Source organism: Rhineura floridana, chromosome 3, assembly GCF_030035675.1.
Source record: "Rhineura floridana isolate rRhiFlo1 chromosome 3, rRhiFlo1.hap2, whole genome shotgun sequence".
Lineage (NCBI taxonomy): Eukaryota > Metazoa > Chordata > Lepidosauria > Squamata > Rhineuridae > Rhineura > Rhineura floridana.
The window spans coordinates 51,868,291-51,883,238 of NC_084482.1; the positions used below are offsets into that span (position 1 = coordinate 51,868,291).

Below are 14,948 nucleotides of genomic sequence, written 5' to 3' on the forward strand. Positions count from 1 at the left end.
TGCTTCAATGGAATACTCAGAGAATAATTCCTGGTCATGACACACTACAGGGATTGAGGGAGTCTCTACACAGAGCTCAAGTCACTTAAATGGTACAACTCCTCCCCCCTGCCATGTCATTTACCAGAGTTAGTTGCTGATTTTGTAAACATTTGTAACGGTCTTAGATCATGCATTACAGTGTGTGGGCGTCGATAAGCAACCTTCTGCTAGTTACCACCTTTTGAGTCGGTGATGGTGGGTGTTGTATAGCAGCATGAGTTATAATAGGTTTAAATATGTATCTGTGTGCTGTTCTTTATACCTTTGCATTTAGAGATATGTATCTGCACAAAACTAGAATTATCACACTTGTGAACGTCTGTTCATTATTTGTTTCATGTGATTGTACCCTACATTTTGTTTTTACCCATTCTTACTCCCCAGAATGTTCATGTCCTGGGACATCTTTCTTTGAAACGGTAGCAGTTCAAAATAACACTAAGCCTAGTTTAAGATTTTCTTCTCTAAGCTGCCTGCAGACATGCTGGTATACGTAGTGCTGATGACATGAAATGTTTATCTGCCCTATGTAGTCTTCAAAATCTGGTCATATAGATTTGTATAGATTTGGATGGGAGAAGGAAGACTGAGCTACAGAGGGCTTTGCTGTTGTTGTTATGTGTCTTCAAGTCGATTACGACTTATGGCGACCCTATGAATCAGTGACCTCCAAGAGCATCTATTGTGAACCGCCCTGTTCAAATCTTGTAAGTTCAGGTCTGTGGCTTCCTTTATGGAATCGATCCATCTCTTGTTTGGCCTTCCTCTTTTTCTACTCCCTTCTGTTTTTCCCAGCATTATTGTCTTTTCTAGCGAATCATGTCTTCTCATGATGTGTAACCTCAGTTTCATCATTTTAGCTTCTAGTGACAGTCCTGGTTTAATTTGTTCTAACACCCAATTATTTGTCTTTTTCGCAGTCCATGGTATGTGCAAAGCTGTCCTCCAAAACCACATTTCAAATGAGTTGATTTTTCTCTTATCCGCTATTTTTACTGTCCAACTTTCACATCCATACATAGAGATCGGGAATACCATGGTCTGAATGATCCTGACTTTGGTGTTCAGTGATACATCTTTGCATTTGAGGACCTTTTCCAGTTCTCTCATGGCTGCCCTCGCCAGTCCTAGCCGCCTTCTGATTTCTTGACTATTGTCTCCATTTTGGTTAATGACTGTGCCAAGGTATTGATAATCCTTGACAAGTTCAACGTCCTCATTGTCAAGTTACATAAATCTTCTGTTGTCATTACTTTAGTCTTTTTGACGTTGAGCTGTAGTCCTGCTTTTGTGCTTTCCTCTTTAACTTTCATCAGCATTCGTTTCAAATCATTACTGGTTTCTGCTAGTAGTATGGTATCATCTGCATATCTTAAATTATGTGCTGTGCTGTGTGGTGCTGCCAGAGCTTGGAAAAGTTACTTTTTTGAACTACAGCTCCCATCAGCCCAATCCATGGCCATGCTGGCCGAGGCTGATGGGAGTTGTAGTTTTAAAAAATAACTTTTCCAAGCTCTGGATGCCGCAGCGTACCATCTTGTCCCCCGTGCTGTTTAACATCTATATGAAGCCCTTGGGAGCAGTCATCAGGAGCTTTGGGGCGAGGTGTCAGCAGTATGCTGATGATACCCAGCTCTATTTCTCCGTAACATCCGAATCGGGAGAGGCCGTGCAAGCCCTGGACCACTGCCCGGACTCTGTGGTGGGCTAGATGAGGGCTAATAAACTGAGTCTGAATCTTAGCAAGACAGAGGTGCTATGGGTTTGTGGTTCCCGAGTTCGGATAATTGGTCAGTTGCCTGCTTTGGATGGGGTCGTACTCCATCTGAAAGAGCAGGTCCGTAGCCTGGGAGTACTTCTGGATCCATCTTTGTCGCTAGAGGCCCAGGTGACCTCCGTGGCTAGGAGTGCCTTTTACCAGCTTCGGCTGGTAAGACAGCTGTGGCCGTTTGTGGACCGGGATAGCCTGACCACTGTTGTCCATGCACTGGTAACCTCCAAACTGGATTACTGTAATGCGCTCTATGTTGGGGCTGATCTTGAGGTTTATCCGGAAGCTGCAGCTGGTGCAAAATGCGGCGGCGAGACTGCTCACTGGGGCAGGGCATCGCCAACATGTCACCCCGCTGCTGAAAGAATTGCACTAGCTGCCCATTTGTTCCCGGGCCAAGTTCAAGGTTCTAGTTTTGGTGTACAAAGCCCTATACAGCTCGGGACCAGGATACCTGAAAGACCGTCTTACCCCTTATATACCCAGTCGATCACTGCACTCTGCAGGTGAGGGCCTCCTGCAGATACCATCTTATCAGGAGGTTTGTTCTGCAATATCGGAAACAGACCTTTAGTGTGGCGGCACCTACCCTTTGGAATTCCCTCCCTTTGAATATTAGGCAGGCGCCATCTCTGCTATCTTTTCGGCACCTTTTGAAGACTTTCCTCTTTCAACAAACCTTTTATGTTGAGGCCTATCCCAGTCTGTGTCTGTGTTAGAATTGCTTAATATGTTTTTAAATAATGTTTTTAACCCTCTTTTAAAGTTGTTTTTTAAAAGGTTTTTAACGCTGTTTTGTTTTAATGTATTTTAATCTGTTTTTATGATGTTTTAAAGTGTTTTTAGTGCTTTGTTTGCCGCCCTAGGCTCCTGCTGGGAGGAAGGGCGGGATACAAATTAAACAATAAATAAATATTTCTCCCTCCAATTTTCACACTTCCTTCATCTTGGTCCAATCCCGCTTTCCATATGATATGTTCTGCGTACAGATTAAACAAATAGGGTGATATAATACAGCCCTGTCTCACACCCTTTCCGATGGGGAACCAATCCATTTCTCCATATTCTCTCCTTACAGTAGCCTCTTGTCCAGAGTATAGGTTGCGCATCAGGACAATCAGATGCTGTGGCACCCCCATTTCTTTTAAAGCATTCCATAGTGTTTCATGATCCAGATCTGAAACAGGTCTGAGAGTCAGTGTGGTATAAATGGTTAGAGTGTCAGATTAGGACCTGGGTGATCTAAGCTTGTATCCCTACTTGGCCGTGAAGCTCTCTGGGTAGTGACACTCTCTCTCAGCCTAGTCCACCTCACTGGGGTGTCATGATAAAATGGAGGGGGAAGAGAACCATGCATGCTGCCTTGAACTCATTGAAGGGAAAGGTAGAATATAAATATAATAAATAAAATTATAAAATATTAAATAAATAAATTCAAAGCTACAGCTGTAGTCGCTACCTGGACCACTTAGAGGGCAGCAGCACCAGGGCTGTAGAAAAGGAATGGGGGGAGGAATTTCACAGGATATCCAGTTACAACCTTCTTACCTTGTGTTTTTGCTTGCAGTCAGCCGCCTCAAGGTTATGACTTGATTCAGAACCCCAGCATCAAGGATGAAGTCCTACCCCTTGTGCTGCGTTAAGAGATTCTGAGAAACCGGAACCCGAGATCCGTTCTCTGACTACATGCTTAAAATTTCTTACCATGAATTAATCTTCCTTTAAGCACCTTTTGTCATCCACCATCACACTATCAGGATTGTTAAAAGGTTTCTTTTCATGCCCTTGTACACATATTTAAGGATGAAGCAGGTATTCTAATCCACTTTAGTGAGTGTGAGTATGGAACCAAGAGTGTTAACTTTGTCACATTAAGTAATGCACAGCATAATAGCATGAGGTTGTGCTTGTGGTGTCACTGTCAAGTGGTTTACAATTCCTCAGTTGCTCATGTGGTGGAAGGGTAGGAAAAGTACATTCTTTGCCACCCAGATCAAGAGTGGTCAAGGGCTGTTAAGTGACCTTGAGCGCTTGCCTCTAGACTCCCTTTGAACCTCTGAATTAAGGGAAGAGTTAACTCATGTGCAATCTCTGTCTCAGCTAGAGCTGTTGATCACAATTTGTTTGTTGTTTTTCTTTGCCAGTGGAGACCATCTTGGGCCTAACAGGTGCAACAATGGGAAGCCTCATCTGTTTTATCTGTCCAGCTCTTATTTACAAGAAAATCCACAAGAATGCCCTTTGCTCACAGGTCAGTGCTGATGCTAATTGACTCCTACTTTATATCCAGATTGCAGTAGAGTCTGGGAACTTCATTAATTTCCCTGCAGCCAAGGAACCCAATCAACCCTCTTGTTTCACGTGGGTAGGAGACAGAGCAGTCTGGCAAGAACACATGGTTTGCACTCTGTGTGTGTGTATGTGCATGTGCGCACACAAAAGCACATTTTAGCCTGAGTAACCTTGGAATACCCTGCTATTATCACTAACAGCCTGAGAAGCACATTAATAGCTGCCTGCAGTCTCCAGGTCAATGTGCTCTGTTCTTTAGCATTCCTAGCATGAAAAATGCAGGCAACATTTAAAGACCTTAACAGCCCGACTGTTTTCAGTCTGTCAGGCTTGACTAAAGCAGGTATTCCCCCTTAGCATTGTAGGACCTGCTGTTGACCATTGACCTTCGGTTCCAGCAAAAAAAAAGACACACACACTGTTTTTACAAGAATAGATTTTTCTTTGTTTACACTTAAAAAAAAATCAAAAGTCCTGGTTCATTCAAAGACTGTTACTTTCACACCAGGTTTCTATTTCTACAGGACAGGTTTCCATCTTTTGTGGGGTTTTCCCCCCTACCACATGACTTTGTTTAAAATGGAATTGAAATTAAGGTGGGTTTGTCATTCCCTCTGACTATAATTTAAATACTCTCAAGCATGTTGTTGTTGCTGTCAGGAAAATGGGCTGCTAGTGCTCAGCAGGGAGACACTTTTTTGAGCCTACAAATATGTAGAGTTTTAAAAGTAGTATAAAGGATTTTGAAGTGGTGCCTTCTTTGCCAGTGCCATGGGTGCAAAGCAGGATTAGGGGATCTGAGCTATGATGCATCCTGGAACTGGAAGCGAGCCTAACTACATATTTCATGCTTTCACTCATGTATGTCAAATCAGAAGGGCTTTTGGAATGACCTTGCTGTGCAGGAGCAGGATGCACAAGCGCTGGGCATGTCCTGTTCATCCGCAGCAATATCATGTCCAAGATGCAATTTTCAGCTTCCCCCTTCTCCAGGAGATGTGTTAAGTTTCCAATAGTTCAGGCATTTCAGACATAAAGAAGGTACAGATGCTGTTGTTGAGACATGACTTTTCAGAGATACGAGATGTATTGGGAAATTATCCTGCTGTACTCATTCATTCACTGTTTGGTTGTCTCTTTCCACTCCACCAAAGGTTCCCCATGTTGTCCAAATCACTTAAGAGTATGCAAGGTAGACAGGCCATGTCAGCAGAAAAATCCATTTGGGTTGGTTATTGGTCCTGATCCAATGCTATATTGCATAGGGAGAGGCTTGAATTCTAGCCTGGGCTTTTGAAGGGAAGGAGCATGTCTATCACAAAGTGCTTATTTATGCAATTTGAGCAAAATCCTTCCCCTCAGCAAATAATCATATGCATTGTTAGATTAGCTGCCCAGAGGCAAATGTCAGCTGCTTCCCAGTCAAAAGCTGGGGCATGCTGACTGCTTGACCCTGGTGGGCCAATCACAAGCCCAGGAAGTCAGAGATGTCTGTCTCAAAAAATTACCATTCTGTACAGAACACTAGGCCAACAGGTTATCCAGGAGAGCCAGGATTCTTCGGCTGCATACCCATGCACAGTGTCAGAAAGGGCATCTGTCCTGCATCATGGGTAAAAGAGGAGATCCATGAATCCGGATGGTTTTGTGGAAATGTACGTTTGACATCAATATGTAGCTTTTGGGGGAAATCAGGTTATATAGAAGAGAACTAGGAGGTGTCTGAGGAGGGAGGGCAGTAGGAAAATTGTGACTAAGAAATAGTGGAAGACTTGCCCAAGGAAGCACCTATCTACACATTTCCAGAACATTCTCAGTAACATTAGGTGTTGCATTGTTTCTGCATACAGTGTGTGCAGAGTTTTGCAAGACTGTCTTAAATGGTGAATACTACGGGGCTTCCTATTGCTTATCTACCAAGACCCACCTTAGTTTTGTCATGTCCTATTTTTGTTTCCCTCTCTTTGCCCATTGTTCCCTAAATTCCTATTTTAATATGGGCTCAGGGTATACTTTTTCTTTTTTCCTTACATGCAACTTTTAAGGAAATATGTGTGTCATTTCCAGGCAAATCGCTGGGTTAGGCACTTGCTCTTACCCCAGCCAGACATTCCTTCTGGGCCTTACCCCAAAGGCATCAGGCTTAGCAGATTGGCATCTGGAGGCAGCGATAATGAAACAGCTTCAAGCCACTGCCCCAGTTTTAGGCTGATGTCCTTCCATTGCCTCATTCTCTTCCCTCACGTTTGCAAACAGTTGCAGTTGAGCAGATCAGAGGCAGCAGAGTAGATTCCTTAATTCCAGTTGGGCAGTTGTAAACTCAAGTGCGCCTTGACAGTAACTCATTCCTAGTTACTGCAGCTTCCATGTCTGCATATACAGTTTGCCTTCTCTTTAATTTATCTAGTCAGCTGTTTGCAGTGTTGCTGTTGTGTTTTATTGATAGTATTGTAAACCACCATGAACATTTTTTAAATGAAGGGCAATAGATGGTTCTTTAAAACAAGCTAGTTTTTAAAACAAGCTAATTTTAAAATCCATACTAACGAGCTTGAATAAACAAATCCCTCCCCAATCAAGAGTTTTTCTCTCTCATCTGATAACTACTGTTTACAAAGATTGGACAGTTGCCAGTCATGGGACTATACTAGTAACTGGATGCCTTATGCCAGGGGATGGTGCATGTGCCACAGTTCAAGGTGGATCCTGGAGGAGGTGAATAAAAAATGTACTCTACTTCTTGCCCCCACCCACGCGGCTCCAAACCATTCCTATGGGGGAGGGAGAAACGCATCCCCAGATGTTTTTGTTGGCTGGCAAAAGGGTGTCTAATTCTGCCAACTGGAGTTGTTAATTATTACAGACAGCTGGTCAGTCAACAGCTGGCAATGAGCCAGAGACCAAGAACGGCAGCTTGGATTAAGTGTCGTGGGTAGTTCAGTTAAAAAGCTTGGGATGGTGGAAAGATGATTGAGTAACTGAGCGATTAGGGGAAGTATAAGAAGTCTGGGCCAGACTTGCAGAGGTGCAAATGACCTGGGAAACTCTCCCTTTGCTGTGGTTCCTGTTGCAGGCCTTTATCCTCACTTGGCATGGTGGGGCAGCATAGGGACAGACTGAGGGTTGGGGAAGGTCATCTGAAGGCCTGCAAGCAAAAATGCTTGTTTTCTGATGGGGAAATGTTAGCTGCTTCCCTTCTTGAAAGGCCTTTCCAAGCAACAATAAAGTCTCTGAGAACAGGCAAGAGGGAACTGGGTACAGACGTGATTTTATTTTATTAGATTTCTGTCTCACTTGTTGAACAGAGTTTTCAAAGGAGCTTACAACATTCATAAAATGCAGCAATTCCATGAAAAACCTCATCCTTTAAAAAGCAAAACCAAGAAGGAAATGGATCTGTGAGAAAAGATATTTGAGGCAAGGGGAGAAGAGGACAGGCTGGGGAAAAAAGGTTAGTGATCCTTCTTTGAAGTTGGTTAGCAGAGGAAAAGGCAATAACTAGCACACCTAGAAACCCCTTGGTGATCAGGTGGCATGAAATGTAGCTATCTTGCTGAGCATCTAGCAGCAAATGCAGAACCTTAAGACTCTTCCCTCCCCTAAAAATGACCACATTTCTAGCTGTTGCAGCTGTGCACAGAAAAGCTGGGCATCTGTAGCAGTGTATGCTCCACGAGCTAGAGGGAGCCCCAGCTGACAAAACGTCAAGGCCCCAGCTGACAAAGCGTCAAGGCGAGTTAAGCAGCAGAGCGAGTTCGGCAGCAGGGCGAGGAGGCCAGGGCCCCCCACTCTGCCCGTCTGTTCCCTGACCTCAACTAAACTGCAGTCTCCAACCCATTGACGTAATAAACCTTAAACAAAACTATGCAGGTAAGAAGCCAGCAGGGGTGTGGGGGCTTTCCAGTGTTTTGCACCGCCTGCAGCATGTACGACTATCTGCCTGTTGGACAGAAGTCGTGGGTGTGCTCTTGGTGCAGTGAGCTCCTGGCTCTCCGGGAACGACTTCATTTCCTTGAGGCCAAGGTGGCGGACCTTGAAAAACTGAGAGAGGCAGAGAGGTGTGTGGAGGAGGCCTTCAGGGACGTTATAGCTGTGTCCCACTCCAACGATGATAGCTCTCCTGCTATCATGGAGAACGATGGTCTCGGGGAAGAAGAGCATCCAGCTGAGGAAGAGGGAAACGATCCCTTAGAAGGGACCCATTCCTTGGGGGATGAGCAGCTATCCTCTTGTGCCGAGGATATATCTCCAGGGTGTGGAGGGATCCTTGTAGTGGGTGATTCGATCATTAGGAACATAGACAGTGGGGTGTGTGATGGGCGTGTAGACCGCAAGGTGTTTTGCCTGCCTGGTGCGAAGGTTGCGGATATCGCCCGTCGTTTAGATAGTTTGGTAGACAGTGCTGGGGAGGAGTCAGTGGTCGTGGTGCACGTTGGCACCAACGACATGGGGAAATGCAGCCGTGAGGTCCTGGAAGCAAAACTTAGGTTGCTAGGTAGGATGCTGAAAGCCAGGACCTCCAAGGTGGCTTTCTCTGAAATGCTTCCGGTTCTACGTGCAGCACCAGCCAGATAGGCCCAGCTTCGCAGTCTCAATGCGTGGATGAGACGATGGTGTCGGGTGGAAGGGTTTGGATTTGTTAGGCACTAGGGAACATTTTGGGACAAGCCGGGCCTGTACAAAAGGGACGGGCTCCACTTGAACCAGAATGGAACCAGACTGCTGGCACTTAAAATTAAAAAGGTAGCAGAGCAGCTTTTAAACTGACTGAGGGGGGAAACCCGACAGGAGCTGAGGAAGGTCCGGTTCGGAATAAACCTCCCCCCTGGGATAAAAACCAAAGAAATGATGAAATGTTAAAAGGGGTAGGCCTAGAAGTAGGCATTGTGAGAGCAGGGGCACAGGATATAAATTCAGAAGAGCAAAATTACCACAGGCCAAACCACAAGTGCCAAAGACACTTGAAGAGAGACACTGCTTACAAGTGCCTGTACGGTAATGCTAGGAGCCTCCGAACCAAGATGGAAGAACTGGAGTGCTTGGTCTTAGAGGAGAGCATTGATATAGTGAGCATAACGGAGCTTGATGGAATGGAGAAAACCAGTGGGATACGGTTATCCCTGGGTATAACCTATAGGACAGGGAAGGACGTATTGGTGGCGGAGTCGCTCTATACGTGAAAGAAGGCATTGAATCCAGCAAGCTCGAAACCCCAAAAGAGGCAGACTCCTCCACAGAATCGTTGTGGGTGGTGATACCATGCCCCAGGAGGGACTTAATACTGGGAACGATCTATCGTCCCCCTGATCAAAGTGCACAGGGAGACCTTGAGATGAGATATGAAATTGAGGAAGCATCCAAACTAGGAAATGTGGTAGTAATGGGTGACTTCAACTACCCGGACATAGACTGGCCGCATATGTGTTCCAGTCATGACAAAGAAGCAAAGTTTCTAGATATTCTAAATGACTATTCCCTAGACCAGTTGGTCATGGAACCGACCAGAGGGACGGCAATCCTGGACTTAATCCTCAGTGGGGACCGGGACCTGGTGTGAGATGTAAGTGTTGTTGAACCGATTGGGAGCAGTGACCACAGTGCTATTAAATTAAACATACATGTAACTGGCCAATTGCCAAGAAAATCCAACACAGTCACATTTGACTTCAAAAGAGGAAACTTCACAAAAATGAGGGGATTGGTAAAAAGAAAGCTGAAAAACAAAGTCCAGAGGGTCGCATCACTCGAAAATGCTTGGAAGTTGTTTAAAAACACTATATTAGAAGCTCAACTGGAGTGCATACCGCAGATCAGAAAAGGTACCGCCAGGGCCAAGAAGATGCCAGCATGGTTAACGAGCAAAGTCAAGGAAGCTCTTAGAGGCAAAAAGTCTTCTTTCAGAAAATGGAAGTCTTGTCCGAATGAAGAAAATAAAAAGGAACACAAACTCTGGCAAAAGAAATGCAAGAAGACAATAAGGGATGCTAAAAAAGAATTTGAGGAGCACATTGCTAAGAACATAAAAACCAACAACAAAAAATTCTATAAATACATTCAAAGCAGAAGACCATCTAGGGAGGCGATTGGACCCTTGGATGATAAGGGAGTCAAAGGTGTACTAAAGAACGATAAGGAGATTGCAGAGAAGCTAAATGAATTCTTTGCATCTGTCTTCACAGTGGAAGATATAGGGCAGATCCCTGTACCTCAACTAACATTTGCAGGAAGGGATTCTGAGGAACTGAGACAAATAGTGGTAACGAGAGAGGAAGTTCTAGGCTTAATGGACAATATAAAAACTGACAAATCACCGGGCCCGGATGGCATCCACCCGAGAGTTCTCAAAGAACTCAAATGTGAAATTGCTGATCTGCTAACTAAAATATGTAACTTGTCCCTCGGGTCCTCCTCCGTGCCTGAGGACTGGAAAGTGGCAAATGTAACGCCAATCTTCAAAAAGGGATCCAGAGGGGATCCCGGAAATTACAGGCCAGTTAGCTTAACTTCTGTCCCTGGAAAACTGGTAGAAAGTATGATTAAAGCTAGATTAACTAAGCACATAGAAGAACAAGCCTTGCTGAAGCAGAGCCAGCATGGCTTCTGCAAGGGAAAGTCCTGTCTCAGTAACCTATTAGAATTCTTTGAGAGTGTCAACAAGCATATAGATAGAGGTGATCCAGTGGACATAGTGTACTTAGACTTTCAAAAAGCGTTTGACAAGGTACCTCACCAAAGACTTCTGAGGAAGCTTAGCAGTCATGGAATAAGAGGAGAGGTCCTCTTGTGGATAAGGAATTGGTTAAGAAGCAGAAAGCAGAGAGTAGGAATAAACGGACAGTTCTCCCAATGGAGGGCTGTAGAAAGTGGAGTCCCTCAAGGATCGGTATTGGGACCTGTACTTTTCAACTTGTTCATTAATGACCTAGAATTAGGAGTGAGCAGTGAAGTGGCCAAGTTTGCTGACGACACTAAATTGTTCAGGGTTGTTAAAACAAAAAGGGATTGCGAAGAGCTCCAAAAAGACCTCTCCAAACTGAGTGAATGGGCGGGAAAATGGCAAATGCAGTTCAATATAAGCAAGTGTAAAATTATGCATATTGGAGCCAAAAATCTTAATTTCACATATACGCTCATGGGGTCTGAACTGGCGGTGACCGACCAGAAGAGAGACCTCGGGGTTGTAGTGGACAGCACGATGAAAATGTCGACCCAGTGTGCGGCAGCTGTGAAAAAGGCAAATTCCATGCTAGGGAGAATTAGGAAAGGTATTGAAAATAAAACAGCCGATATCATCATGCCGTTGTATAAATCTATGGTGCGGCCGCATTTGGAATACTGTGTACAGTTCTGGTCGCCTCATCTCAAAAAGGATATTATAGAGTTGGAAAAGGTTCAGAAGAGGGCAACCAGAATGATCAAGGGGATGGAGCGACTCCCTTACGAGGAAAGGTTGCAGCATTTGGGGCTTTTTAGTTTAGAGAAAAGGTGGGTCAGAGGAGACATGATAGAAGTGTATAAAATTATGCATGGCATTGAGAAAGTGGATAGAGAAAAGTTCTTCTCTCTCTCTCATAATACTAGAACTCGTGGACATTCAAAGAAGTTGAATGTTGGAAGGTTCAGGACAGACAAAAGGAAGTACTTCTTTACTCAGCGCATAGTTAAACTATGGAATTTGCTCCCACAAGATGCAGTAATGGCCACCAGCTTGGATGGCTTTAAAAGAAGATTAGACAAATTCATGGAGGACAGGGCTATGAATGGCTACTAGCCATGATGGCTGTGCTCTGCCACCCTAGTCAGAGGCAGCATGCTTCTGAAAACCAGTTGCCGGAAGCCTCAGGAGGGGAGAGTGTTCTTGCACTCAGGTCCTGCTTGTGGGCTTTCCCCAGGCACCTGGTTGGCCACTGTGAGAACAGGATGCTGGACTAGATGGGCCACTGGCCTGATCCAGCAGGCTCTTCTTATGTTCTTATGCTAAACCTTCACCCGAGTCCAAAAAGGGGTTAACTTTAGGCTTGATCAGTGAGGAGACTGGACCCTCTGCATGTTTAGCTTTCCTTCCTGCATGGCCCATTGGACCTTTCTTCCATAGAGGTGTTCATAATTTCCATTCATGATAGTTCATTTCTTATATATATATTTAATCTAGACGTCTAGATTCATATACCACTGATTGTTTCACTACTCACTTGACAACTAGCTCCTCTTTTAGACCATGTGTAAGGGTCAAGCTATGTGCCACACTGCAAGTGTGTATATGTTAGCCCATCAGTCTCCTCCTTCATTGCAAAGCACTCTTAGGGTTCCAGACTTATAGTTGCAAGAAAAACATTGGTCTGGAACATTGGTGGGGATAAAGTAACTGGTAGAAAAGTTAAGAGCTCTCTTCCTCCCACCTGTCCACCCCTCTTCTCTAGTACAAAGCACCGTCTCCCAAGGGCACTTTGCAGTAGAGAAAGAACTCCCGTGCTAAAATTACACATGGCTTTCTGTTACATAATTTGGCCCTTGAACAATGTGTAACAAAATAACCAGCAGCTAAGGATAAGCCCTCTGGATCCGACTCTGGATCCAACCACATCATGCTCCTGACAGTGACCAATCTGGGAAGCGCATAAGCAGGGCATGAAGGCAAAAAAAGTCCTCCCTATTCTTTTTACCCAGCATCTGGCATTCAGAGGTACAAGTGAGATCGTAACTGATAATTGCTGCTTGGAGTGTTTCTGTTCAGTGTGCCAGCCAGCCAGGCCTCCTTTCAGAATATTTCATTCCATTCCCTTGAGCCCTGGTTTTCCATTCCCAACCTCCTTCCACTCAGCAACAGACATTCTGCATTCTGTGGCTACTGAGCATGCTCAGTCCTTAGTGGGCTACTTCCCCCCCCCATATTTTTCCTATACTTGCAAGCCTTGGGGTTCCCTCTTATTCCCTCTTATCTCCCTCTTATTTCACAGTAGCCCCGCTTTGATAGCAAAACTGTTATAACTCTACCTGAGTTTACTATTAGTATAGGCAAGTGGGAATGGCAAGAAAACCTTAGAAGTGTGGAGCGTACAAACTCGGGAACCCAGCCCTGCTCCTTTTCCTCCATCCCATTTCCCCTTCCCTTGGCTGCTTTCCAGCAGACACTAAGACTACCACCATTGCACAAGAAGAACAGGCTTCCACTCCCCAATGGGACTTTCCCTTTCTCTCCTCAGTATCTGCTCCATAGGTTGGGAGTGTGTTGATTGGAGGACAGGAAGGGAAAATCCACTTGCACAAGCTGAAGTCCATTCGCAGAGTGTTGGATATAACACGCAGCATTCTGTGGCTGCTGAGCATGCTCAATCCTCACTGGAATGATTTTTTTTAATTATTATTATTTGTTCCTTTGTAAACTGGGGTTCCCTCAAGCTTGCTGATACTTCTCTCTTGTTTGAGGGTGATGTTGTTTTGGCACTGAGTATATATTTAATAATACTAATTTACATATATTATCTCAGAACAGGGAGGTTCTGTGTAGCTGTCATGGCTGATCTCTGCTGATAGGTCTGTGCTCCATGAATTTGGTTACCCTGTTTTCAGCAGTCTAAGCTAATTACCATTGTCACATCCTGTGTCAGTACATTCCCTGTTAACTACGTGTTGCATGAGGCAATACAACCTTACTGCTGCTAATTTTAGTGGATGACCCCAGGTTCTGCTATTTGGGAGGGGGGGGAAAGCTCTTTATCCATTGTCTCCATACCATTCATAATGCAATATGCTTCTATCATATTCTCCCCCCCCCGAAGCTAAATATCTCCAAGCCCTTTCCCTATAGATGCTCCAAACCCAGTTGTTTTTTTCTATACCTTTCCCAGTGTGATGACTGATATATACAGTGCCTTGCAAAAGTAGTCAGACCCCTGACCAATCCTCTCATATTACTGAATTACAAATGGTGCATTGTAATTTTGTTCTGTATGATATTTTATTTTAAAACACTGAAACTCAAAATCAGTTCTTGTAAGGTGACATTGGTTTTATGTTGTGAAATGTTTGTAAGAAACATAAAAAACAGAAACATGTTCCTTGCATAAGTAGTCAACCCCTGTGCTGTGGAAGCTCCCACTTTACACAGATGAAAGAAATTGCCCTATCGAGGACACAGTTACCTTACCATTAGCCTCCACCTGTGAGCCATTAAAGTTGCTATCACATTGTCAGGATAAACCCCCCACTGTTTATTTATTTATTATTTGATTTATATCCCACCCTTCCTGTTGAAGGATCCTTGGTCAGGCTGAGGATCTGAAGGAAAATGAATACCAAAGAGCATCCTACGAAAGTGAGAGACAATGTAATACAAATGCATAGATTAGGAAAAGGGCACAAAATAATATCCAAGTGTTTGGATATCCCAGTCAGCACAGTTGGATCAATAATCAGGAAGTGGAAGCTGCATCACGCCACCCAGGCACTGCCAAGAAAAGGCCATCCCTCAAAACTCAGTGCTTGAACAAGGAGACTTGTGAGAGAAGCCACAGAGAGGCCAACAATCACTTTGAAGGAGCTACAGAGTTCAGTGGCTGGGAGTGGAGTAATGGTGCACCAGTCAACCCTATCAAGAGCTCTGCGTAACACTGGCCTGTATGGGAGGGTGGCAAGAAAGAAGCCGTTACTCAAAAAGTACCATTTGAAAGCACGTCTGGGGTTTGCCAGAAAGCATGAGAGTACCCCAGCTGCAATGTGGAAAAAGGTTTTGTGGTCAGATGAGAGCAAGATAGAGCTTTTTGGCCAAAACTCCAAGCGCTATGTGTGGTGCAAACCTAACACTGTCCATGCCTCAAGATACACCATCCCTACACTGAAGTAT

General features: G+C 44.5%; 1 protein-coding gene across 2 annotated transcripts in view; it reads left to right on the top strand.

Moving 5' to 3' along the window:
* Positions 1 to 14,948, top strand: part of SLC38A10 (solute carrier family 38 member 10) — a 99,787-nt gene that overhangs the window by 42,454 nt on the left and 42,385 nt on the right. For both annotated transcript variants that reach the window (XM_061615754.1, XM_061615755.1), the window contains exon 10: positions 3,958 to 4,064. In XM_061615754.1, the coding sequence (XP_061471738.1) occupies positions 3,958 to 4,064 (107 nt within the window). The remainder of the gene's footprint in view (positions 1 to 3,957; positions 4,065 to 14,948) is intronic.